At 39.0% G+C, this 25,604-nt stretch overlaps 2 protein-coding genes across 2 annotated transcripts in view; one reads left to right on the top strand and one right to left on the bottom strand.

Annotated features, from left to right (window-relative positions):
* The window catches only part of LOC139690123 (hyaluronidase-like), a 40,823-nt gene extending 21,932 nt beyond the window's left edge, over window positions 1-18,891 (bottom strand). Inside the window, exon 1 of the mRNA XM_071587370.1 lies at window positions 18,669-18,891. Coding sequence (XP_071443471.1) covers window positions 18,669-18,721 — 53 coding nt within the window. The 5' untranslated portion in view covers window positions 18,722-18,891. The remainder of the gene's footprint in view (window positions 1-18,668) is intronic.
* Window positions 18,892-19,174: 283 nt separating this feature from the next.
* Window positions 19,175-21,932, top strand: aph-1 (gamma-secretase subunit Aph-1). The gene is made up of 2 exons (XM_071588434.1): window positions 19,175-19,359; window positions 19,472-21,932. The coding sequence occupies exon 2, from the start codon at window positions 19,668-19,670 to the stop codon at window positions 20,412-20,414; it is 747 nt and encodes a 248-aa protein (XP_071444535.1). The 5' UTR covers window positions 19,175-19,359; window positions 19,472-19,667; the 3' UTR covers window positions 20,415-21,932.
* Window positions 21,933-25,604: the final 3,672 nt, after the last annotated feature.

The following is a 25,604-nucleotide window of genomic DNA, read 5'->3' as shown; positions in this document are numbered from 1 at the left end:
GACCGAGAAATGAATTCTTTATACCTGCTTCGGCACCCATTTATACCTGTTGCCTTATATTTGTCTTTCCGCCAGAACACCCACCCCTCCCCTACTATCTTTAAAACTATCAATCAAGGCTGGCCGAAGGAAATGGAGTGGGGGGACTTCCTAGCGTCGTCACTTCCCCTCTACTCGACGTCCCTTCCTCTACCTGATGGTACAAGGACGATCCTAATGGGAGCTTTCAGACATTCGTTGCTTTCCTCGCCCTCGATTTTTCGGGTACCTTAGGCGACTCCCGTGGTTTCGGAACGGATATCAACTTTCAAAAGTTCCGTTTTTAATTACGAACGAGTTTTTGCGGAGACGGACAATGTTGAGAAACTAAAAGGAACATAAAAAAATTACTTCAGGACTTTTTTTCCGGAGATATGTGTACGAAGTTCGAATGTATGACTGTGTTCGGATTTTGTTAGAAAAAATGCCGTCACGTGTTCTTTGCAAGACATGCAAGTTCCACTGCCGATGCTGTCAGTGTTGTCTTTGCATTAGAAAATTTAACCGGAGCAGTAGTACCCACACAATGCCTTGCGGTTCGACTGGCCTTGGCCTCTAGGTCTACGGCAATGAAAACGCTTCATTTCACGAGGCCGCTTACGTTTTTATCTATGACTCATATCGTGTATATGTTTCTTGACAAGTTTCTAAGTCATTAATGAAAGTTTACTTAATGTTTGCGGCTTTCGTGAACTTCGATCAATTTTTTGGCCCGCAGTTACTCAACATGTTTGTGGAAGTGGGAGAGTTCATTGCCCGTGTAGACTGAAGCTCAGAAGATAATATACCTTGTTTTCTCTACTTATTTCAAATCGCAAGAGAATTATCTTAATGGCGAAAATAACCGTGCATAGGAGTCATTAAGTACGCCTGTACTCCGGAAAAAGATAGCAGTAATTCGTATGTTTGGTTGGAAATTAAATTTAGATAATGCATTCGCCACTTGTACGATTGGCCGAGCTTCGGGTCTATGGTTGCGTCTCCACATAAAAGGACATAATGAATATCTTAATTCCAACCATATTCCTTTCTATTTTTGGGGTGAAATCCATGCTACAAGCATACAAATTTATTTGCGGTCACCGTCTACGTTAAAGGTTTACGTTCAGGCGGTTGGAGGTATTTAACGGCATCTACGTACTTCGAGCTCGACTTCGATGTTAGGTGATGGGCACCGACAAGAAGTTGTTTCCCACCCGTAATACGTACTTTTAGATTGTAAGCCCTATGTACCAATTCATATAATTTAGAGTCTAGTTACTATCATTGAAGGTAACTAGTCATCCAGAAATACATAATTGAAAAATATCAAATTATAAATCCTTGAATTACTACGGAATTGGTGGACCATATACGTTAGAGTGGGAATGGCGAATTTTTTTCGTCAAATAGGTGGTAGGCGCTGAACTACCACGACACTTATTCCCCCTTTGAAAGACGCAACATTGAGTGAATATGTTGATCGGGTATCCAAAACGTCTGAATCTGACTCAAATTAAATGGTAAATTTTTGGCAGCAAGATTTTAAAAGCTTGAGGATTTTCCTTCCTAGCTCCACGCAGGAATTTGGGCTATGAGAAATATATATTTTCACAGCCAAATTTTCCGTGTCTACGTCGGAAAGAAGGGCGAGAATTTTTTATCCATTAAAATGAAACCAGAAGTCTTTCGAAAATATAGGGGTTAGGTTCCTACATTCGGAGGAATCAATTAAAAACCTATTTGGAATTCTTTGCCAACCAAAAAGAATCCTTTTCAACTTCAAACAAATATCAAAACAGAGTATAAAAAGTAATTCACGAACTGTTCATTTTTTAAATAGTTTTGCATACCTTCACACTATCTACGTGCATATGCGAGATGTTCCTATCCCTCATCCCTTATTTATCTGTGCCAGGTCACCCGCAACTATCTTCCGCTGACGTGTTTTATTACCGCCAAATGTGATCCGTGAGGTCAGGGCCGTTCGGCTAACCACCTTTACGCTGCTGATAGTAATATAAATTAAGTTGAGAATATTCCCTTTTGGGTAGACATCTGACAGCTGATGATTCAGTGCGTTAAGCTACGCTACGCTAAACTATGTGGGAGCAATTTGGAATCTAGTACAAAAATTTTAATATGCATGGCATGGCAAAGAAGATCCACTTCAACGACTAAGAAAATATTTGCATGCATTATGAAATAGAAAAACAATTATAAAAATAATAAACCAAAGAACAATGCGTACGAGGATTCAATCGGGCACAATACAAATTACAATTGAAGGTTCCAAGAAACTGCGGGAGATGCCGCAACAGTAAATTCAGAGTTTAAGAAGGTTCCTGGATAGCTTAACTGGATAAAGATCTTGGCCGAACATCGAGGGATCCGGGTTCGAATCCCGGTCAAGGCGAATTATTTTTACGCCCTGAAATTTTTGCATTGCAATTAAAGGATATGCCTAATAACAAAAGAAAAATTAGACCAAACCTCATATGATTAATTGGGTATATCCAGAAACTGCTATGCTCACACAATAATATCGTTTTAACTGTTAAAAACACTACTACGAAAGAATCAATTCCGCAAATAACGTTGACATTCTTCTTGTATTCTTATTATCAACAATATATTGGAGATAACTATGGCTGACACGGCTAATAATATTACATTGGGATCGCCATATTTGAAAAACTTCCGAGCCAACGATATGGGGGTTTCCTATGCCTGAGAATATTGACTTGGATTAGTAAAATGTCTTGCTCAAAATAAATATATTCATTCGAAGAAATAATGGAAGAGGAAACTTCCGTCACAAGTTAATTGAGTTTCAATTTTTAAGGGAAATTAAAAAGGTCATTTTCTTCGTGAGCATCAGGCTCTCATGCTGATGTCGTGTCAGGGTCCTACTTTCTCCAGCAAACGGTAAAATGATATTTAGCTTCCGAATTTGTTAAAAGAACCTCAGACAGTATTTCACAGGCAGACGCTACCATGGCGATGGAATTCATTTAAGGAAGATGTATCCTATAAAATTTCAACAATGATCTTCAAGATGAAATGAATATTATTTGTATTTTCTCTTTCTGCGCGTATAAATACAATAGGTGCCATATTTATCATTCTATTTCATCCTGTATTTTAAAACATGCAGGTGTATGCTACTGATACTAATGTTAAAATGGCCAGCACGTAAATGGAAACGAGTTTCTGTTGATTTCCTGGTGAGGTCTCCTAGCAGTTGTAGTCCACAACTGTCTTCGTTTTTCATTTATTGATATCGATCCTTGAGGCACAAAACAGTATTAAAAATTGTGATCTGTCCTTCATCGCCGCAGGAGGCATGGCCTCATATACGTTGAGACAAGAACAGTAAGCTCACACAGGGTGAATGGTTGTCAGACTTCTGGTCAAGGGTTGACCTTCAGACTTACGTATCTTTCTTAATACTGGCTTTGTTCTTCGTCAAAATTCGTCTACCAATGGGATGCGGAAGGGTAAGCAACTTTAGTTGGATTAACACTCTTTCATCTGCGGGTGTTATCCTCTAGAGCTCGTTAGTTTGACCTGTAATCATTCAGGTAGTCAAGCATTAGACTAAAGGTATCATTTTTTGGATGCAAAAGACCAATAACCATTAGAATTTACTCCGAAAGAATATATATTTGTCGTTTATTAGAAAACTGCTGGCTGATATTGTCAAACTCCATCGTATAGGTTTACTCAGACATTAACAGATACCCAAGTTAAGATTCTTTAATATTAACTTCTACCCTTGTCTTGGATTATAATGGTTCATATATCAGGTAAATAAACCAGTCTCGTGTAATTTGTGTGGCTAAGTGAAAGCTTCTAGGAGTACCAATTTTAGTGGCTGAAATGATCAGCACGGCAAGTACATAGATGTGGTGAATAAAGGCGGATCGGTCACGTTTCATTTGTGACCCTGGCTATACCCTTGATCAAAAATTTCCCGGAATTTATTCAGAAAATTAAAAATACAAGTTTATTCATCTAAATCTATATTGTCCCCTTCAAAGTAATCCCCATCGACTGCAACACACTTATGCCAGCGCTTGATCCAATCCTCGAAACATTTTTTATATTCGGTTTTCGGTATGTCCATCAGTGCTTCCTGCGATTTTTCCATTACTTCCTCTCGGCTGCTAAAACGCGTTCCCCGTAATGGTTTTTTAACTCGATTGAACAGAAAGAAGTCACAGGGAGCCAAATCAGGTGAATTCGGTGGCTGTTGGATGGTATTTGTTGCATTTTTCGTCAAAAAATTACGAATAATGATAGCACTGTGCGACGGTGCGTTATCATGGTGCAAAATCCACGAGTTTTCTGCCCACATTTCTGGTCTCTTTCGGCGAATTGCTTCACGCAAACGTCTCATAACGCCCAAATAATACTCTTTGTTTACTGTCTGGCCTTCTGGCAAAAATTCATGATGCACTACACCGTTGTAATCCATGAAAACCGTCAGCATTGCCTTCTTTTTTGACTGAAAACGACGTGGTTTTTTTGGTCTCGGCTCATTTGGTGAACGCCATTCACTTGCCTGATGTCTGGATTGCGTGTCGTACTCATAAACCCACGTCTCGTCTGCAGTAATGATCCTTTTGATGAATGTGGGATCGGATTCAGCCTCGCAAATCATGTCTTTTGCGACGTCAACACGGTCTCTTTTTTGCATGAAATTGAGGTCTTTTGGCACCAACTTTGCTGCTACACGACGGAAACCCAAATCATTAACCACAATGTCTTGGGCGGATCCATAGGCAATGTTCAAGTCCTCCGCTATTTCTCTGATGGTTAATTTGCGGTTATTGACCAACATTTCTTTTACTTTATCAATTTTTTCACCGACTTTCGATGTCGATGGTCTGCCACTGCGTTCATCATCTTCGATTGACTCACGACCACTTCTGAACCGCTCGTGCCACTGGTAAACGACCGTTTTTTTTAGAGAATCGTTGCCGAAACACTTTTCCAACATTTCCAACGTCCGTGCGCCACTAAATCCGTTTTTTACGCAAAATTTAATACAAGTTCGTTGTTGCAAATTTAAATCCATTTCTGCAATTGTAAAAAATCGCCAACACACACAGAGATAGATGTACTCTTGGCTACGTAACTTTTGCAAATGTCAAGTTATGACACTAAGATTTAAAGGGAATATCAACAACAGATGTACCAATTTAACAAAAAAAACAGAACTCAAATCGGAACGGTGGGAGCGCCACACGGTGGTTATTCCGGGAACTTTTTGATCAAGGTAGTATTTTATTACCGACTTGGTGATCGGGGAAAAAGGCGACAAATAAAATCAGTCTTACTTTCCTCTATCAGGAAAATGCCATATACCATTCTGAGGAATTTTTGCGGGCCGAAGAAGCCGGTGGTCCTAGCCTTCAGTGAGCTGCCCAAGTATTAATGCAGAACTTTTGGCCGAAAATTTCGGAATACGCTGTTGATCATACCCAATTGACATGGGAGCTTCGGTACAAGGAGACCGCGAGAGAGTTTTACATTTGGAAAGCAATGGAAGCTGCAGTGGCGTGAGAGAAAAAGACACTGAATATCGAGTCAAGCTACGTTTTCATTCATCCGGTTTTGCCGTACCTCAGACTGCGCAGTCAATCAGGACTACGACGCTCGCTGTATGTCATCAGTTCATCTCCTATCTCTCGAGAGTGAGTGAGCATATCTTGTTTAACATTTCCTATGCTCAGAGTCCCATCAAAACACAACGCACGGGTCATCACCGGTTTCTGCGTTCTTTCGGCGCTGCCACAGATATGAAAACTAGGTATGGCGGCAACGCAAAACCAGGCGCATGAATTATCTTAAAGATACGCTTTCGTACACCCGGTTTGGCGTGGCGTTTTTGTGCCGCCGTTATATCCGTGCCGTCGTTTTCATGTCTAAGACAGCGAAGACGACGATGAGTGCGATGTGTTTTTACTTGCGGCGGCGATCTGCGTTCTGATAGGAATGGCTGCGTGGTCAACGGCGTAGCAAAACCGAATGCATGACGCTGCTAAGAGTAATGGACGATCTCTGCGAAAATCGCAAGATGCGGTGACATCGAGAGGAAGTGGTTTGTTGACAGATGATTTGCTACTCTGCGGGCGTAAGGGTAGCATGATGACAGATTACTATTCAATAAATTCTGATATGATTAATGTTACCACTTAGAGAATCTCAAAGCAACGCGTAAGCAGAGGATCGCTCGAGTGAGTACCAGTAGGGGGTTTTGGCCATGAGGTTTCTATAATGTTTAATTGTACATTGAGGGTTCTTGCGGAGAAAAACGACGGAATGGAAGAAATCGTGGGAGGAATCCTCATCGTTCAGTTTCAATTTTACTTGCTCCCATCTCCAATTTTATTTACTCCCTACAATCTTGACCCTCACGTTCCTTCTTACAGCGTGAGTTTCGAAAGTATTGCAATTATTTTTTTAAAAGTAATTTATTGAAAATATTGGTAATAACTCTTAAAATTCTCCAAAGTACTGTCATTGGGCCTCGATACATTTTTCCAGCGACTCTGCCATAACCGTACCGTTGCGAGAGGTCCTCGAAGACGCCCTGGAAGGCGTCCTTTACTGTCGAAAAAGACAATGAACATTGTTTTCACTTTTGATTTACTCATTCTTGCCTTTTTGGGCTTGGGAGACTGGTCGGTGTGCCACTCAGAGCTTTGGCGTTTTGTTTCGGGGTCGCATTAAAAAACCGAGGTTTCATCACCAGCGATGATGTCCAAATAATCAGGTTCATTTTCAACACGTCGCAAAAGTTCAATTGAAATCTCCGCTAGCTTGGTCTTTCGTGACGCGGTCGGCGTGCAGAGGTTTACAATAACTGATGTCCTGTCGCTTTCACAGCTTGCAGAGCACTTGAGACCGGTTTCGGGGCAAAGCTTAGCGATGGGAGGGGGTCCCCCCTACCTACTCCAAGCGGTTCGATCCCACTTCGACCAGTAGGAGTGGTGCGGGAAAATTAATTGGATTACTTTTGGAACGCACCCCGTACGTTCTTTCTAGCTTCCACCACGCATTTCAATGTCACATTCCTCCCAAAAACCCACAAACTTCTCGCGCAAGTACTCAAAGTAGTCCACTCATCACTTCTACACTCCTTGGGCTCCGACTTAAATCATTCCCGCGTTCTTTAAAAATGATTCAGCTGAATATTCAAAGCCTTCCCGCTCACTTCCACGAATTATGCTCCATACTCTAGAACTATAAATTTCATATCATTGCACTATATAACACCTGGCTAAAGCCTTCGATTTCATGAGGTTCCGTAAAAATACCCAATTACAACGTATTACGTAACGGTGGCTTTGCAAAAGGTGGAATGGGAGTTGGATTTTTTATCTGAAGTGACTTAAAAGCCAAGTTATAAATTGTAAGCAAAACCAATTACTCCAGAAGGCCTGAATATATATTTTTGGAAATAACTATTAATTCAAAAAAATCTGCGTGGCCGTTATTTACAGGCCTCCAAAAATTGCTCACCAGTCTAATATCGATGAAGCAATATCAAAATATGTCAATGAATAGTATGAACACTTCACAATCAAAGGGAACTTCAATGCCAATTATAATTCGAATGTAATTTCCCATTACACCACGTTTCCCCGGAATATGCTTAATACTTATAATTTAAATGTCTTACCACTTGAGCCAACAAATAGAACTAAAACATCCTCCCAGTGGATCGATTTAGCCATCACTTCTAACCCTGGAAAAGTAGTCCCTCATGGTCCACTTACTGCTCCTGGCATCTCCTCCCATGGCTAAATCTGCATATTCTAATCAATTAGTACCCCAAAGTTTAAGCAAACCTTTAATCGTAATCGTACCTTGAATCTTATGCAGATGAATATGGTTCATTAATGCCCCTGTATCGCTTTCATGGTGTTATATTGAACATCTAAATGATATCGAAGAAAAAGTTGACGTTTTAAATTCTTTTCTAATCTAATTTCCGTAATTATTCGCTCTGGTAATAACTATACGTGTTTCTAAACCACCAGCACCCTGGCTAACACCAGACGCAAGAAAATTCACGATTACACGCGACAACGCTTTCCGCACCTTTAAGAGCTCAAAAAACTTAACCTTTTTTGAAAAATATAAGAAACTTAAGAAAAAAGCTAAGCCGGAGATAATAAATGCAAAAATAACTTATGTTTACTCACTTGCTAGCAAAAAGTAAGGGCCAAATAACCTCCGAAGTAAACTTAAATCTGTCGGAATACACGTAGGTAAAAACGACGATGTCCCTCTACCCTCTTCGGAGTCGTTCGACACATTGACCAATAGATTCATCTTGCTATCAAATGCAGTGGATATTTTGACAAAAATCAGTACTCTACAAGCACTCCACGATAAACTAAATAAAAATCCACCACCACGACCATTAATTTAAATTTGTCCCGGTAACACTATTAGAAGTTCGCGACTCATTACGAAACATTAAATCCACAGCACAAGGGTCGAATGGAATTCCTATTCTTCTTTTGCATAAATTAACCCCTCTCATACTTCCATGCATCACAAATATTTTCAACTGCTCGCGATCTCAGGAAAGATTTCCTTCTTTGTGGAAAAATGCATTAATTCGACCGATTCTAAAAAATAAAAAAAACGAAGCTCCAGATTACCTTATCCAAAGCTGTGAGAAACTTGTTAATGAACAAATAACAGATATCATGTCTCGGCATAATATTTTAGATGTACTTCAATCTGATCTTGCGCAAGGCTCACAGTACTTTTACAGCTTTGGTCAGAACAACTGATGAATTTCGACGAGCTACGGATAACAAGATGGTCACAATTCTTGTCCTACTTGACTTAAACAAATCATTTGACTCCGTTGACAAAGATATATTACTGGCTAAATTTACTTGCCTTGGATTTTCAAGAGCCGCCACTGCATGGATTTCTTCTTTTCACTCGGGACGCCGACAAAGAGTGGTGGCTGGTGACACATTCTCTTCATGGCTCGATATCTCGCGCGGTGTTCCGCTGGGCTCAATCGGTGAGTCGCTATTATTCTCGTTGTACATAAATGACATTTCATCTTTTCAGCACCCAAAATATCACCTGTATGCAGACGACCTCCAGATATATCGAAGCATCACAGTTGATAACCTTCCTCTCGCTATACAACAAATTAATTTTGACCTCAGTAACATAGCAAGAGAGAGCACGCAAAATTTCGTTAGCCTAATTTCGAATAAAACGTAGGCTATAGAGATTGGATATCCTAACATTTTTCATGGTCTCCACAAGTTTTCAAAACTTGCAGGACCGTTGATCAATCCCTCCACCCCCTTAGGAATTATCAGCCAATCACATTAAAAAAGTAGATAGTTTCACCTCTCCTTATTCCTCACTTTGATTATGGAGACTAAGCGTATCAAGACCTTTCAAACGAGCTGTCGGTAAAACTACAAAGGGCATTAAACTCATGCGTACGATTCATTTGCAATTTGAAAATTACAGATCAAATTACAGAATATTTTAACAAACTAAACTGCCCATTTCTGGGTTCTCGCTGGAAACTCAATGTGCTGTCCTTAATCTATCAAATACTAAATTATAAAACCCCTCAGTATTTGCCAATGTCTTCAATTGACTTGAGAGAATACATAAACTAAATACCAGATGTAATCATAAACTCGTTTTTCCTCATGACAGAACAACTACATACGACCAGTAATTTGCCGTCACAGCATGTCGTTAATGGAAGGTGGTGTCATCCGTTATAACTAATCCACCGTATCTTCCATCATTCAAGCGCGCACTTCATACATGACAAACTTCCCAGTTAACCCACCAGTAAAAATCCAGCTGTTAACAGAGCTCGAGATCCTTTCTTTTTCTTTCGCGGGAGCATCATTCTTTGTATTGGCGTTCCGAAATATATCCACGAATATTGTTGTACAAGGATTGCTGCCATGTATGGGTATGTGTATGTCTTGCATGTATGTATGTTGTATACATTGTTTTATAGGCAGTAATTGAACAAGGCAAATAATATATCGTGTTGCTGTATGCTAGTGCTAAGATAATGCATGCATTATTTTTATTTCTAGTTATGTATACTTTGTGAATATTTAGCTATAAGTTTAATCTTGTAAATACATGTATGTGATCCTGTATGTCACGAGGGGTTAGGTGGTAGAAGAGACTCTATAGTCTCCATCTCGCCCCAAAATAAAGACGACTATCTATTTATCTACTAGGAGAATACGACATATTCAATAAAGCCGGCAGGTATTATTTGGGTTCAAGTTCGTTTTCCGACTGATGTATTCCAGTTGTTCATGTTTGCCATCCAAAATTATTGCAGAGCCTGGGAGAGACATTTTAGGTAGAGACTGACTCAAAGCTCTATAATGAACCCTTCCATTGCAGAGGTATAGGGAGCGTTACAGATATTTGCAGCGCTATGGGATGATGACAGGAGCACCTTCAACAGAGATATTGCCACACTACATTAAAATGTCGAAGCGTATTCAATGTACGCCAAGAGCCTTGGCGTTTGATCTAATACACTACGTGGCTTGGAGGAATTAGTCAAAGTAGGCTTAAATTTTATCAAGTAAGTTCATGGGTAACAATAAAAGTTGTCCCAGCTAAAAATGATGTGAGAGTGAGGACCTGGGGGATATCAAGATTACATTTATCTCCCATTTGGCAAGTGAACAATAACTTTGTCTGTGCGTGGAGGAAATTGATTTCCGCAATGACCAAATTGTGGTGGGGAAATTTCTCAATTATTGCCTTTCAAATAACTTCCAACAACTTAGGCTGGGAAAAAATTCCAGGATACAAGGTCTGTTCAAAAAGTATCAAGAATTTTGAACTTTTGCGGGCTACGTATATTTGATTTTCGATATTTTGGGGCATTATGTTAGCACTTGTGTCTCTCACTTATGCCGAAAGGTTCGGCTGTTTTGAAGGTTCAGTTAATTGTTGACAGCTGTTTTGCTTGGACGCGTTTCGGCTTGCCTTCGATGTTTGCCGGTTCCAAAAACTGGATAAAAGAATCTGTATCAAATTTTGTGTGAAAAACGAAATTAAGTGCGTGGGCGCATTCCAAATGTTGAATGTGGCATATGGAGAAGCTTCCTTGGACCGAAGCAACGTTTATCGGTGGTACAAAATGTTCTCAGAGAAGTTACTGAGGACCTAAACATATCGATTGGCTTCTGCCATCCGATTTTTACCAATGACTTGGGCATGACACGGGTCGCCGCAAAATTCGTACCAAATTTGCTCAATTTAGACCAAAAACAGCAACGCACTAACATTAGTAATGAGGTGTTTGGCTCTGTCCGCGACGACCCAAATTTGCTCCAGAGGATCATAACTGGTGATGAATCATGGATTTATGGTTATGACGTGAAAACTGAAGCTCAATCATCCCAATGGAATCTGCAGCACGAGCCAAGACCGAAAAAAGCGCGCTAAGTTCGGTTGAATGCGAACGTTTTGCTTACAATTTTCTTCAATTGCAGGGGAGTGAAACATCACGAGTTCTTGCCACAGGGTAGAACGGTAAATAAGGAATATTACCTGCAAGTTATTCGCAATTTGCCCGAAGCAATCCGTCACAAACCCCTGGATTTGTGGAAGAACAAAAATTGGCTTTTTCACCATGACAACGCCCTTGCTCACACAGCGTTACTTGTGCGCAGATTTTTGGCCAAAATAAAAACACTAATGATGCCGCAGCGACCGTATTCCCCAGATCTGGCCCCCAGTGACTTTTTCTTGTTCCCGAAACTGAATAGGCACATGAAAGAATGACGCTACGCTACGATTGACGAGATAAAGACTGTATCGACGGAGGAGCTGAACAAGATCACAAAAAAATTATTTCAATAGTTTCAGCCTCAACTTTGTGGAAGTTCATTTTAATAAATTCTTTCTTAACCCACCCTTAAACCCTTTCTTAACCCACCTTCCAATCCCCCAAACTCACTAACGCTTTTCCTGGTGTTTCCTACCCTCTCCCACATTCTGTCGTACCTACCCCCGTACTCCCCTCCCCGCCCCCTCTTCCCACAACTCCCCCACCCTTTCCAGAAGAGGGTATATATACAATGATTGTGACTTAAAACTTTGTACCTGAGGATGACGCCGTAGCGTCGAAACTAGTCGTACCTGTAATAAAGTGGTGGATTGGAACAAAGTGTTTCTTTTTCATTTATTAAGATCACAAAAAAATATTTTTTGAAGTGCTTCGAGGATTGGAAAAAACGTTGTCAAAAGTGTATAATATCTAATGGGGATTATTTTGAAGGGGGCTAAAAAATATTCATAAATAAATAAATAATTTTTGAAAAAACACTAAAGTTGCGATACTTTTTTGAGCAGACCGCGTATTTAATCGAGTCTATCCTTTCTATTTCGGTATTCATTGCACCGTAGGAGTTCTGCAGGGAATTGCTCTCATTCAAAAATTCATCACTGCGTGTTTTTTTTTAAGTTTGATTCAAATTTCTAAGTGTCGCACTAACGTTGTATAGCATTAAGGTCATCTGCCGAAGCTACTTTATCCGCAGGTTTATGGATATATTTGTAAACTACTGCATCGTCAGCAAATACAAATATCTTACTAGTGAATACCGAGTTTATGCCATTAACGTAAAGAAGTAACTTAAGGGGTCCGATTACACTTCCCTGGGAAGCACTCGAGGTGGCCTATACTGCATTAGAGCTAACGCCATCTGTGACTATTCTTTGTACCAGACCATTCAAAAAGTCTTTAATCCAGCCGAGGATATTTTTATCTACGCCATAGGCTTCTAGCTTTTTGAGCAATTTACTCTTAGGTACTTTGTAGAAAATCTTTTTGAAATCCAGAAAAGCTGCATCCACTGGAACATTGGTCCCTCTTGAACTAAGGATATTATGAAAAAAATACGCAAGTTGCGTGTCGCAGGATTTACCCTTCCAGAAACCGAGCTGGTTTTTCATCAATAACTCCTGACAATCGACGTGTCTCGCCATCGAACTGGAAACTACCTGTATACGTATGTCCCATGACTTTGCATGACATAGATGGGAGGGAAATAGATTGTAATTGCCCTGCTCCTCCTTCACTCCGTTTATAAGTATATGTGTAACATTAGCCGTTTTTCAATCACTGGGAATCTTCTGATCTGATAGCGATTTCTTAAATATGTTTATAGCTATGGCACAATTTCTGACGCTAGTTCATTAAATATACGAGCAGGTATTTGATGGGGTCCTGAGGATTTATTAGGTTTAATATTTTCCAGCAAACGTTCTTTTCCATTACGGGCACCCCGGATGGGACGGGTATGCAGATGACGAGCCGTCAATCACTCGGCGCTGAACCCGAGAGTCAAGGAAGTAGTCGATGACAGATAGCAGAGCATAGTTAATATTATAACAATGCTTTAGCTTATGAATTAGAAGGCTATTGTTAACGGGATCGAAGACCAAAGAAAAATAAGTACCGCTTTCATCACGTTGAAAGTTACGCCCAAGTGCAGAAGCAATGTGATAGTGAAAGATACCAAGATTAGTTAGAGATGAATCACCAGGGAGAAATAATGTTGGTAGGATAAGATGTAAGGAAGGGTGTGGTGTACTAGGCCATTATGAATAATGCGTTCCAAAATGATTAAAATGACCAGCAGTAAGGATACCGGATGGTATTTATCAATCATATCTTTAGTCGTCGATTTCAAAAAGTGTGCAACATTGACAGTTTTGCATTGGGAGGGGGATAACCGGAATTTTTGCAATTGCGTGATGCATACCACTTAAGACCAACTACTCTCTAGATGCATACTTTGTGGAAGCGTTATTGTTTATCGCGTTATATTACTTGGTTTATCGGGAGCTAGCCCAATTGTGGCTTGCAATTCAGTGGTTAACAAACGTACATTCAAATTTTTATTGAATTTAAATAGGAAGGAGGGCGCGAACATGTAACATAAAAGCTTTAACTAGAATAAAAATGCAAGAATAAGAAGAAGCATTTAAGCAAATTCTAAATTAGGGCAAGGGGATGGGAACAATGAGGAAATGGGGTATGTTATAATAAAAGAGATAACAAGAGGGACAGAAGATATAATAGACCTTTGGTCTCCCCCCTATTGACCGGAGATGGTTTAGAAGTATGGGAAGACATTTAAAAATGAAGTGGAAAGAGTAGTGCGATGATATGGGGAAATTGCTGACTAAGATAGAAAAGTTAACGCAGTGTGCAAGAAGTCAGAAGGACTGTCGGTGATTAGAAATGAAAAACGATTCCATCCATTGGAGATAAGACAAGAAAGTTATCAATGGAACCGAAGAGATTCTTCTGAAATGAAAAAAAATCTGTGGGAGAGAGATTAGTTGACTTAACTTACATATAGAGAGTAACGAGACAAAGATGAGGGAAAATTGGTCCAGGAATACCGGACCGACCAGACAAGGCGATATTGAAAGCACCATGGGAAATGAAGATCAGCAAGGTAGTTAGATAGTCACCAAAGGAGTAGTTAACTTCAGGGGAAAATGGAAGGAAGAGATTTGTTGGAATTATTCGTACTACTAAAAAGAAAGTAATGTGGTCGAAAGAATTAGCCATCTCTCGTTCGATTTAAATTTCTATCTTCCTATCTCAAAAAAGAGTCTAGAAGTAGTGCGTCAGAAGTACAGGTCAATTTATCTAATTTCGTAGACCAAAAATCTATCGCAACTGGAAACTGATGATTTTTAGGAGGCAAATAGTCTAATTGGCAACGGCATTAGGTGAGAAAGTTGTGGTCAAAGAAGCATGTTATAGGAGGGAGTTGATGAAAATGGAATTACGGAAGCTATAGATGAAAACTGGTATGGGGTGTTAAATATTTTCAAAACCCGAGGAGCAAAGGAGGCTTTTAAACTTGGATTCAGGAAGAAAAAACCTGTATAGAGAGCAAGCATGACGAAGAAGTTCTTCTTTTACCGTATTCGTTATGACAGGAGAAGAGAGAATGTAGATGAGTGGGATTAGGAGGTAGAAAGAGTGAATGGAGGGGAAGAAGGAAATAAACGATGTTGGACGGCATGGAGGGAGGCAGATGGCACGAAGAACTGGAGAAGGAAATAATGTAGGTCATACGGATTTTCACTTGAGAGAAAGTGCTTGGCAGTCCACGGCGTTTTGTAGATTTCAGGGTCCGTGAAAACCTACGTTTAATCGGCAAGTTATCTGCAGTAAGGCTGTAATAATAAATGTTAAAATGCAATAATTTTCAAAGCATAAAAATCTTGACCGTGATTTGAACCCGTATCCCTCGTTGTTGGGCCGAGTGCTTTAGCCACTACCGGTCAAGGCGAAAGATTTTTACACTTTGAAATTGTTGCACCGTAATGTACACTTAGCGGACGATTCCTCTAAAAATTACTGTTGCGGTATCTACCGTAGTTTCTTTGAAGATGCCTTAAAGTTTTTTCATCTACTCATAGTCAGGAAGTATCAATATTCCTGATAGAAGCATTCGGACACGAAGAAAGTTCATCTCTGAACTGGAATAAAATAAATATAAGTACTTTTAAATTGCCACTGAACAGCTGGACGCATGCAGGCGGTCGTGTATACACGTAAGAGTATGCTACTGCTGCTTACATATGATACTGCTTCATGCCAGTTTCATATGAGAAACCTTCGCGGTTTTGCCTTAAAGGGGTTAGTACTGGAACAAGCACGGCTTAATTTTTGAGACTAGCATATGGCTACTGACGGCATCAACCAGGGGAATTGTATAAGAGTATGTTTCCGGCGGAATAAATCACCGGGACCATTCTTGCCTCATTTTTCACCGCAGGAGAAAATTAAATCGAGCAATGAAGTCGTATGTGCTAAGGACTTCGCTAGATCATCCTCTTGGATAAGTGTTTTAAGCTGGTAAAATCAGTTTTGCGTGGGTAAAATGAGTAAATTATCGTACTAAGTTTTTGAGTACACACATTAATTCACTCACATGAATCAATAATGCCGGAGCAAATAGGCGAGTATATGTCGAGCGTATTTTATTGAGATTAAATTAAGACTTTGCCTTTTTTATAACAACGCTTCCTTTGGTTGAGAAACCTTTACAATCCTTTCGCCTATCAGATTTTCCATAAATACGGATTTAGCATAGAGGCTCTAAAGTAACCCCAAGCAGTCAGCCGTTTACAGCAACAATATTTCCTTCATTCGTCTAAAGATTGGTTGAAAGATATTAGAAATAAGGAATTTGGAATCTTCACCGTAAAGCCACCCCTCAAGTCATAAAGCTTATTAGGTTAAGCCTATGGTATGCATGCTTACATTAATGCATGTCATAGGGTTAACTAGGCCGCAGAAAAGTCCATGTCCCAAGTAGACCAAAACCGTCATGGAACCCTATATGTTTGCTCCTTCTCCACAAGGCTGGCGTGGTCAAAATAATCTTTTGTACGGGATGACAAAAACACCGACCTCCAAAACATCTATCAACGCTGATAGTTATCCTAGAGCCACGAATACCGCATTACCTTCAATCTTTTAAGGTATGGTGATCGATTTCAATGTTAAGCATATTTTTTCAATTTATTACTGCTCTATTTTTTCATCATATTCAAATAAACGAGTACATGTGAACGGAGGACCGCATAAACCCAGACGTCGAGGTTACTCTGTAGATAACCGTTTTGCACCCCAAACCTCGGAGCTCAATTAGAGAGGTCAACGATTTGTAACCCTAGTCTCCCCTTGATATCGACGGTCAGTATATGCAATTATATTAAGATTTTATGTGGATAATATTGCCAATATGCATTATCATCGATGTTTCTCGATGGACCTGGTATACTACAGTGTCCAATAAATACACGAACTGAGCCCATTGAAACTATATTTCGCAAAATTCAGTGTACATCGATTTTGTCACCTACAAAGTACTCTCCATTCGTTGCTATACACTTATTCCATCTACTTCTCCACTGTTCAAAGCACCCTTGGAAGTCCTCGGCAGTTAGGATTTTTAGTTTTCTCGCCGTTTCTTGCTTTATTGTTTCCACCCAGTGATGTCCCCTCATCACATTTTTGCATTTAGGGAATAAGAAAAAGTCGCAGGGGGCGAGATGTGGCGAATAAGGATGATCAAGAATGGTGAATGAATATTTTGGCAGAAACTGGCGAACAATCAATGCTGAATGTACAGGTGCGTCGTGCACCAAAAAACTTGATGTTGATTCATTGGTCTGTGATTTCGTCAATTTCCATTTTCGTCAAACAGCAAAAACAAGGGCAACCGAAACTAACACAACTGGAACAATACGCACAGCTCGACGACCCGCCAAGCACAGACGGCTCATTGGGTCTCAGGCAACTAGCGCCACTAGTTGGCGGGGCTATAGTCCGCGTCATGGCCGCCAGATTAAAGCAGTTCGCGCATTTATTGCACAGACCGCGTATATCACAATTTCAGCCGAATGAGACCGAATCTGTGGCTTGGCCATTAATTTGTCTTACTTTCGTAAGGCCATGGTCCAATTTAATGCATTAGAAATTTCGCTTAGAAGTAACACAACTGCTTTCATTTCTAACTATAACGTGTTCAACTTGCATAACAATGTTTTTAAATCCTATGGGGATGCACTTGCCTTTTCGGAGAGGGAATGACATTGCGCTGGAACTAACCTAAAAGAGGAAGAGATTTAGTGAAGTACCTATACGCTCGGCCTATGGGGGCGTGCAGATAATAAGTACCTTGCTATTTTCGAGGTCACTAACTCTTCATAAACTTGAGAGCCGTCATGTGGCGTATGCCTGGGACACTGACCTTTATACAACTGCGGAGAGTTGAAAACAATATGGACTGTTTTTGAAGGCAATAGATCAATGCCAACAAATACAGGTATGATATCTTTAACATTGCATCTATATTATGATAACGAATTAAAGACAAAAGCCATTATGTAAATGATGATTTCGGGAGATTAATTCCCTAACATTATTCTGGTCCAAATCTCTACAAATAGTGTGAGAATTTAGCTTCATCATAGATTCTTCGATAGTTCACAGTATCATTAATTTTTCGGTGGCAAAAGTAAACTCGATTTCTTTTGCAGCAACTCTTTCTGGCTTGTTCTCTTCGTGTCCAAATCTGCCAACACGATAGTTTTTTCTGAAAACGCTGTAATACCAGAGTTTCTCATCGTAACATATTTTCCTAATCCGATCGATCTTATTCGTACTTTTATCATATAAACATTATTCATAAAACCACAGTAATCAGCCTACTACTAAACCCAACGGCGTGTGAATATTCACACATCAGGGTAGGGGGGCCAGTTTCTCTTCCTGTGCCGGTTATGGTTTACCAGGAAGACCTGGTACCCGAAAAATCATAGCTTGGGTGGAGCAGATGCCTTGCCCGGGAATCAAACCCGGGACCCTCCGGTCAGCAGTCCAACGCTCTGCCCCTGGACTACCGCGACCCACATATATATGTAAATATGCATATAAATAAATAAATATATGTATATATGAGTATATATATATACATACACACACACATATATATATAAAGGAAAAAGACGACGGCAAGTTAATGTTCCCTCTTTATATTGACTAAACTTACTCAGGATTTTGAAACCTCTCCTCCATCGATATCTGCTGTCCCGGCTCCTGCATTGGTCCACTTTCTGTAATGGCCTTGTCCTTTGCCTTCTTGACATGCTGCGCACCACCCGAGACCTGAAGGGCATGGTCGTTTCCTTTGTACGGATATGAAGTGGTATATCATTTGCCTGTATTTTCATGATAATTGGAGTAAAGCGAAAATAATCAACTACTTCGTCTTTCTTTTGCCACGGACTTCTATTACGCAATGGCTCGTTGACATAGTTGCAGTTCTTGATTACCCCGTGGATCTTGACTAAATAACATAAAAGACACGTGGAATAACCTATGCTTCGCACCATTAAATAAAATGTAGTAACAAAGGCCAAAAAATGCAAGAAGCCACTAAGAACACCCTTTGAATCCCCTCGTCTAATTGTATCGCATTGAAGCACAATTCAGTCGAGTGGTCGTTCCGCTTGTTTATAACATCGATCGGTCGATAGTCAAAATCCTATCGCACAATCGTATTCATGTTCCGCAAGCTATTGGTGCTAGTGTATCAAGACTTGTGATGGATGAGTAATAATATATGAACAACTTTTGCTCTGGGATATTCGGTGGCGTGTGAGCGGTTTGGAGGAAACTGCGAAGAGAATTGGCTTAGTTCTCCACCAGTCATCGTGTGCCAATGAATGCTAGTTTCACAGGTAGAATAATTCCTTGAGCAGAAACAAATCTTTATGATATCTCAGGAAACCTTAGAAGAGTTCTTTCTATCGCATAAAAGAATTATCATTGAAAGTATTTTTTTTCTTTCAGATGCTCGTCTATGTATTGTACCTGCAATTTCTTTTACTGAAGTTCTCAGGCTCCCCTCAATACATAAGCCTTATATCATTCAAAAGCATACACCAGCCATTCGAATTTACAAATAAATAAAAATAATCTACCATTGTGATTTATTATTGTTTAGCGGGAGGCCTATTTGGATATTTTGTTTTCCAAACCATCCACAATGACTTTAATGGAATTTTTTGGGTGTACATTCATAGCATTTGGTCCTCCTCTTGCTATGTTCACATTCACAATAGCTAAAGATCCTATAAGAATTATTATTTTAATAGCTAGTGCTTTCTTCTGGCTGTTATCATTGTTACTTTCGTCCATACTATGGTTTATGGTGATTCCTCTTAAGAGCTATCTGGCCTTCGGCCTAGTGTTTTCAGTGCTTTTTCAGGAATTATTCAGGTTTCTTATCTATAAACTTTTGTGCAAAGCTGAAATGGGTTTGCGTCGGGTCACTGACGCAGGGACACATGCTAGCAACAGTAAACATGTGTTAGCATATGTTTCTGGCCTTGGATTTGGTGTAATGAGTGGAGCGTTTTCCTTGGTGAATGTGTTAGCTGATGCCATTGGACCTGGAACCATGGGTTTGCGTGATGGAACAGACATGTTCTTCATTACATCTGCGGCCACTGCGTTATGCATTATACTTTTACACACGTTTTGGGGGGTAATTTTCTTCTCTGCGGTCGACAAGAACAATTATTTTCAATTACTTTGGGTTCTTGGAAGTCACATGCTTGTGTCTTGTCTTACTCTACTTAATCGAAGGGAACTTTATTTTGCAACCTTGATACCAGCTTATATTGTAATGGTTATCACTGCTTTAATTGCCTACGTAGTTGTTGGTGGAACTCTTAGCAGTTTCAAAGAAGCTCTAAAATTCAGGAGGACCACTTTGGTCGTCACCGAGTAATGTTTTATCACTTTTTTGAAGAGGAGTTACTGCAACCTGTGAATGAGTGAACGTGTATGGATATAAGTTTGTGGATTTTGGAAGCTTTTAATGAGTGTGTGTGTAAATAGTGCAACAGTTTCATCGTGGAAACTAAAAACCTGTGATTTTAATATCTATTTTGTCCGTTTAAAATGACTCTGTTAACAGCTATTGACATTTGCAATATTTGAAGTTTCTTATGGCTTAAGAACATCAAATTGAAGTCACAAGCCAGTCAGTAGCCTGAGATTGTGCTCATAATTGAATTGTTGAAAAATGGAATTTTCCAGTCCTTTTGGTTCTGAAGTTGATTTTTGAAGAGAGTAACTGTATGAGAGTTAACAATTATGGTGGTATGATAATATTGTCATTTTTCATGACATTTACATAACACATTCTAAACTGTGGGGATGGAAACCAAAGTGGAAATAAATCTGATATTATGTTTACGGCAATTTAAAAGATTTATAGCAGAATGAGTATCCAGTCATTGATGATGGATTCTGTTGGTACATTTGGAAGTTTTGTTGCAATCGCCATGTGTCCAAAACCAAGACTGCATTATAATGACTGGTGCATGTTATTCTTTTATTTTGCAGCTGATGATACCACAAAGCCTATGTTACACTTTTGAAAATTTATTTTCAGCATGTACTCTTACAGTTAGATCTCATCCCTAACAAGTTAATATATTTTCTTTCTTTTTTTATTTATGTGTAATGCATATCTCTATTGCAACTTATTTATATCATAGTTCCTCTTATAAATTCAGTCTGTTCATATGCTACTTGCTTTAATTGAATGGTAAAAGCACTGTGTAGATTTCAGTTATAGTATGGAGCTTAATACTTTTACTAATGTGGAATGGGTGCGTAGAACACAAATTAATCCACTTAGTTCCATTTTCTAAACTGAAATAGGTCAAACAATTTTTTTTATTAATAGCATTGTAATCCAATTTACAATTTGGAATTCGGTGTCAATTCAGATGAGGGAATAATGCATATATTTTAAAATAATGATTAGCTTAACTTTGGAGAATTACTTTTTAGAATGTAAAGAATAGCTGTTGTATTAAGTTAAGTGACTTAGTTTCTTGACTTTCCAGGATTGTAATGACATCAAAATTCCATTTAGGTTTGTGCACCAGTCATCTCTCTCTCCTCTGGTATCTGCTGACAGGATGTGCCTGTGAATTGTAATGAATTCCATGATGTAATAAAATGCCTTACTTATTTGTAATGTAATTTAAATGATGACTTTTTATTTTAAGCTATAGAATTGCTTGAAAAAACTTATTTGAGATATAGTTGCCCACCATAATATTGTTGAGTAGATGGGCAGAGATTAGCTGCAACTATGCCTATGGCATAATATGTCATGCACTTAGGGCAGGGTTTCAGAATGGTCTTGGGAATTGCACTTTTCAAATTGATATCTTCAAGATTCACTAAACAACCTCATTGGTTTAGGGGCAATATGAACTGCTGTGTTACTTAATGGAGTGTGTGAGCATTTAATGATGTATGTAAGGAGTTTTGATGATTTAAGCTTCAAATCAACACTGTTGGCAGATGCTTTGATACACTGGGATGCTATTAAAAAATTTATCAATGGGGTGCAGCTTGCATTGACTCTAGATATCACACAATCTATGTTTTAAAGTCATTCACATTTATTGACATTTTCAACATTTGAAAAATTAATTCCAAAAGCTAACGAATTTCTTTGAAATTGCTGAATTGAAAATTAATTCCACTTTTAATCTTTTGCATGAGAATTGAACTGATAAGATATATTTAATTTATGCTGAATTTTGCTCTTAAAAATACAATTGTGGCTACCTTCACATTCCTGCACACCTTTCCCTGTGGGTGATCAAAAGAGGATTATTTCATAAATTAGACAACAATGCATGAGAGAGTATTACATCATCATGGAGGCTATTGCCTTTAGTGCTGAGGTGAAGAACTGCAGTAGACTTAAAGTGACTGCATCCAAGCTGTAAGCTAAGAGTGTAAAACAGTAAATACTAAACAAGAATTCTGTCATGTTAAAGTTATCATTTGTGTGTAATGAAATCCAGACAAAATAAAAACAAATTGTCCTCTAGTGCATAATGATACGACCTAAATATATGTAATTGGGTGACAGTTCTTAATAGTGCAACAACCTGGTGGATGTTTTTGTGAGTTGCTCCCATTAAAGAGTTCATCAGTTTTCTTATGTACCATAGTTGGAATTTGGGGATCTTGTGACTGCTTCAGATTCTTAGCACTAGAATCACAATGTCATAGTACCCTGGATTTTTTCCTGCCTCATAAAAATTATAGTTTTCATAAGGCAATAGGTTTTTTACCTGTTTTACACATAACTTTTTAGTAATTTCACTGCAGTAGACTTCAAGTGACTGCATCCAAGCTGTAAGCTAAGAGTGTAAAACTGTAAATACTAAACAAGAATTCTATCATGTTAAAGTAATCATTTGTGTGTAATGAAATCCAGACAAAATAAAAACAAATTGTCCTCTAGTGCATAATGATATGACCTAAATATATGTAATTGGGTGACAGTTATTAATAGTGCAACAACCTGGTGGATGTTTTTGTGAGTTGCTCCCATTAAAGAGTTCATTAGTTTTCTTATGTACCATAGTTGGAATTTGGGGATCTTGTGACTGCTTCAGATTCTTAGCACTAGAATAACAATGTCATAGTACCCAGGATTTTTTCCTGCCTCATAAAAATTATAGTTTTCATAAGGCAATAGGTTTTTTACCTGTTTTACACATAACTTTTTAGTAATTTCACCCTTAACCATATAAAATTAATATACCTTCTACATTAAATATATGTTTACAGGGAAAGGAACTGTCCTCTTTACCCTAACTTGTGAATTTCACAGGCCATAGGGTTGTGCGAGGTGAGATGGAAAGATAGTGGTAGATTACTGGAGTGATAGCTATACTATAGAATGATAAACATCAGAGGGGAAGAGAGCCAGTGAGAGGAGGCTACAATAAAGAATAACAAGGTAGGAAGAAAGATGGTAAACAGTAAGCTACTGAAAGAATATTTAAAAAAAACAAACACAGTAATCAATCTGAAGGTTGGTTTGCTAGATGATGGTTGAGTTCACTTAGTACTAAGCCCGCAGGCATGAGAAATTCACAAATCAGGGTAGGGGGGGGCAGTTCCTTTCCCTGTGCCGGTTATGGTTTCCCAGGAAGACCTGGTACCCGAAGAATCACATAGCTTTGGTGGAGCCGCAGGTGCTCTGAGTGCCTTGCCTGGGAATCGAACCCGGGACCCTCCAGTCATATTCCAACACTACCTGTAGTCCAACAACTACCAGTAGTCCAGGGGGGAAAGAATATTACTAGTGGAAATAAAAGCAGAACCACCAAGCAATTATTGGGAGGAAGAAGTTGATAAGGTGATCAGTTAAGAGGATATAATCACGAGTGTTTCAGGAGGGAAACATTTGAAAGTGAACTTGGTTTAGATCCCACAAAAGGCATAGGTGGACATGGAAAATGTATGGTCATTCAGGAAGATGTCAGGTTAGTTTTCGAGAAATATAAAAGGTAAGTTGAACATTAAAATAAGTGCCAATAAACTAGAGCTTGTGGAATATTTCTAATTTACCTTTCTTGTAAGTGTTCAGGACCGAAATGCCCAAACCAATATGGACTCAAAAAGAATTGCATTAGGTAAAGAAGCTTTCACAAGGAGGAGGGAATTTATGACAGAGACGATGAGGAAAAGGCTCGTCAAAACTTTGCGATGGAGCATAGTTTTGTTGAGAATGGAAGTATGGTTATTGATGCAAGATGATGGGCATAGATTGGGGGCCTTTGAAATGTTGGCATGGAGAAGGTGAAGTGTACGAAAAGGAAAACAAGCAGGAAGTGCTAGATATGGTGGGGGAGGAGAGTGTCATTGGGAGAAATCCAAAAGGAGGCAGGACGGATTGATGCAGAGAAGTTTGATTGGCAATTGGATGTTGAAGAGGGGAGAATATTAGGCCAATGAGGAAGGGGTAGGAATAGGATAGGGATATTGAACAGCATGAAGGGAGGAAGACGTATTCAAAATTGAAGAGAGGCTTATTGTAATGCAGGATGCCAGGTTCTGTTTTGTTAGGGAATCGTCACTGCACCATTTGGTAGCTTGTGTCCTTCCAAAACCTACCTTAATTGGTAGATTACAGATGATAATAGTATAGTATGCATTTTGTCAAGCAATCAGTCTCTAAAAGACAGAAATTACATTCTAAACTGTATGTACATATATCATGGAGTTTATTAACAAATTAACTTAAGCAAGAGGTTGTTGAAAAAATTAGACACTAAGGAATTGCAAATTTCTTGAAAAAGCATCATCCATGGGAATTAATTGAGACTCATATCTTATAACTTACGTTGTAATAATTCCTAGTCCTGTTAACATATAAACATGGCTATGCATAGCAGTGCTAGGAAAACTAATATGCAAATTTTTGTGCTTTAAATTCTAAGTGTAATTAAGGTGGCCTCTTGAGTCTGAAAAATGAATTCTGGCTATTCACAGACTTTTCAGATGTATGCAGTAAATTCCCAGGTTCTTTTTTTCCAGTTTTTCACCAATATTGATATACATATCTTATAAGATTCTCCAGGAATTATGGTCACTTCTCTATCAATCCTTAGCAATGATAGTACTACATGTTACCAAGATTAACTATATCCCCTTACCTACATTAGCATTTGTTTTATTTTTAGGGATCTGTGCCCAGTGTAGTCATGGTCTAAAGGAGGAGCTTACTTGTCAGACATCCTGATGCTGAAGGCCAATCACATAGACATAAGGAAAAGACATTGGAGCTTATGGAGAGAATTTACTTTTCTGTGGAGAGATGTGAGTGATATGGGCAGGGGAGAGAACAGGATTAGTGGCAATTGAAATGTAGGGTTACAAAAGTATGATGAAATAAAATGAATAGTAGACTAACAAATGAAGAAGTATTTCAACCAGTTTTTCATGTTACTCGGTAGACCATAATAGATCGTATAGACTCAAAGTAATCAGCGTGATCATGTATGTGGCCTGTAATTATATTCGGATTACTGAAAATTGAGTTTTTAAAGAAATGGATCTCCCATGGGCTAAAGCATAAGAGCCATCCTTG

This window comes from Hetaerina americana, unplaced genomic scaffold (genome assembly GCF_022747635.1).
Source record: "Hetaerina americana unplaced genomic scaffold, ioHetAmer1.1.p SCAF_3, whole genome shotgun sequence".
NCBI lineage: Eukaryota > Metazoa > Arthropoda > Insecta > Odonata > Calopterygidae > Hetaerina > Hetaerina americana.
The sequence above is the reverse complement of the archived record's forward strand: the minus strand, read 5'-3'. Positions and strand labels throughout refer to the sequence as shown.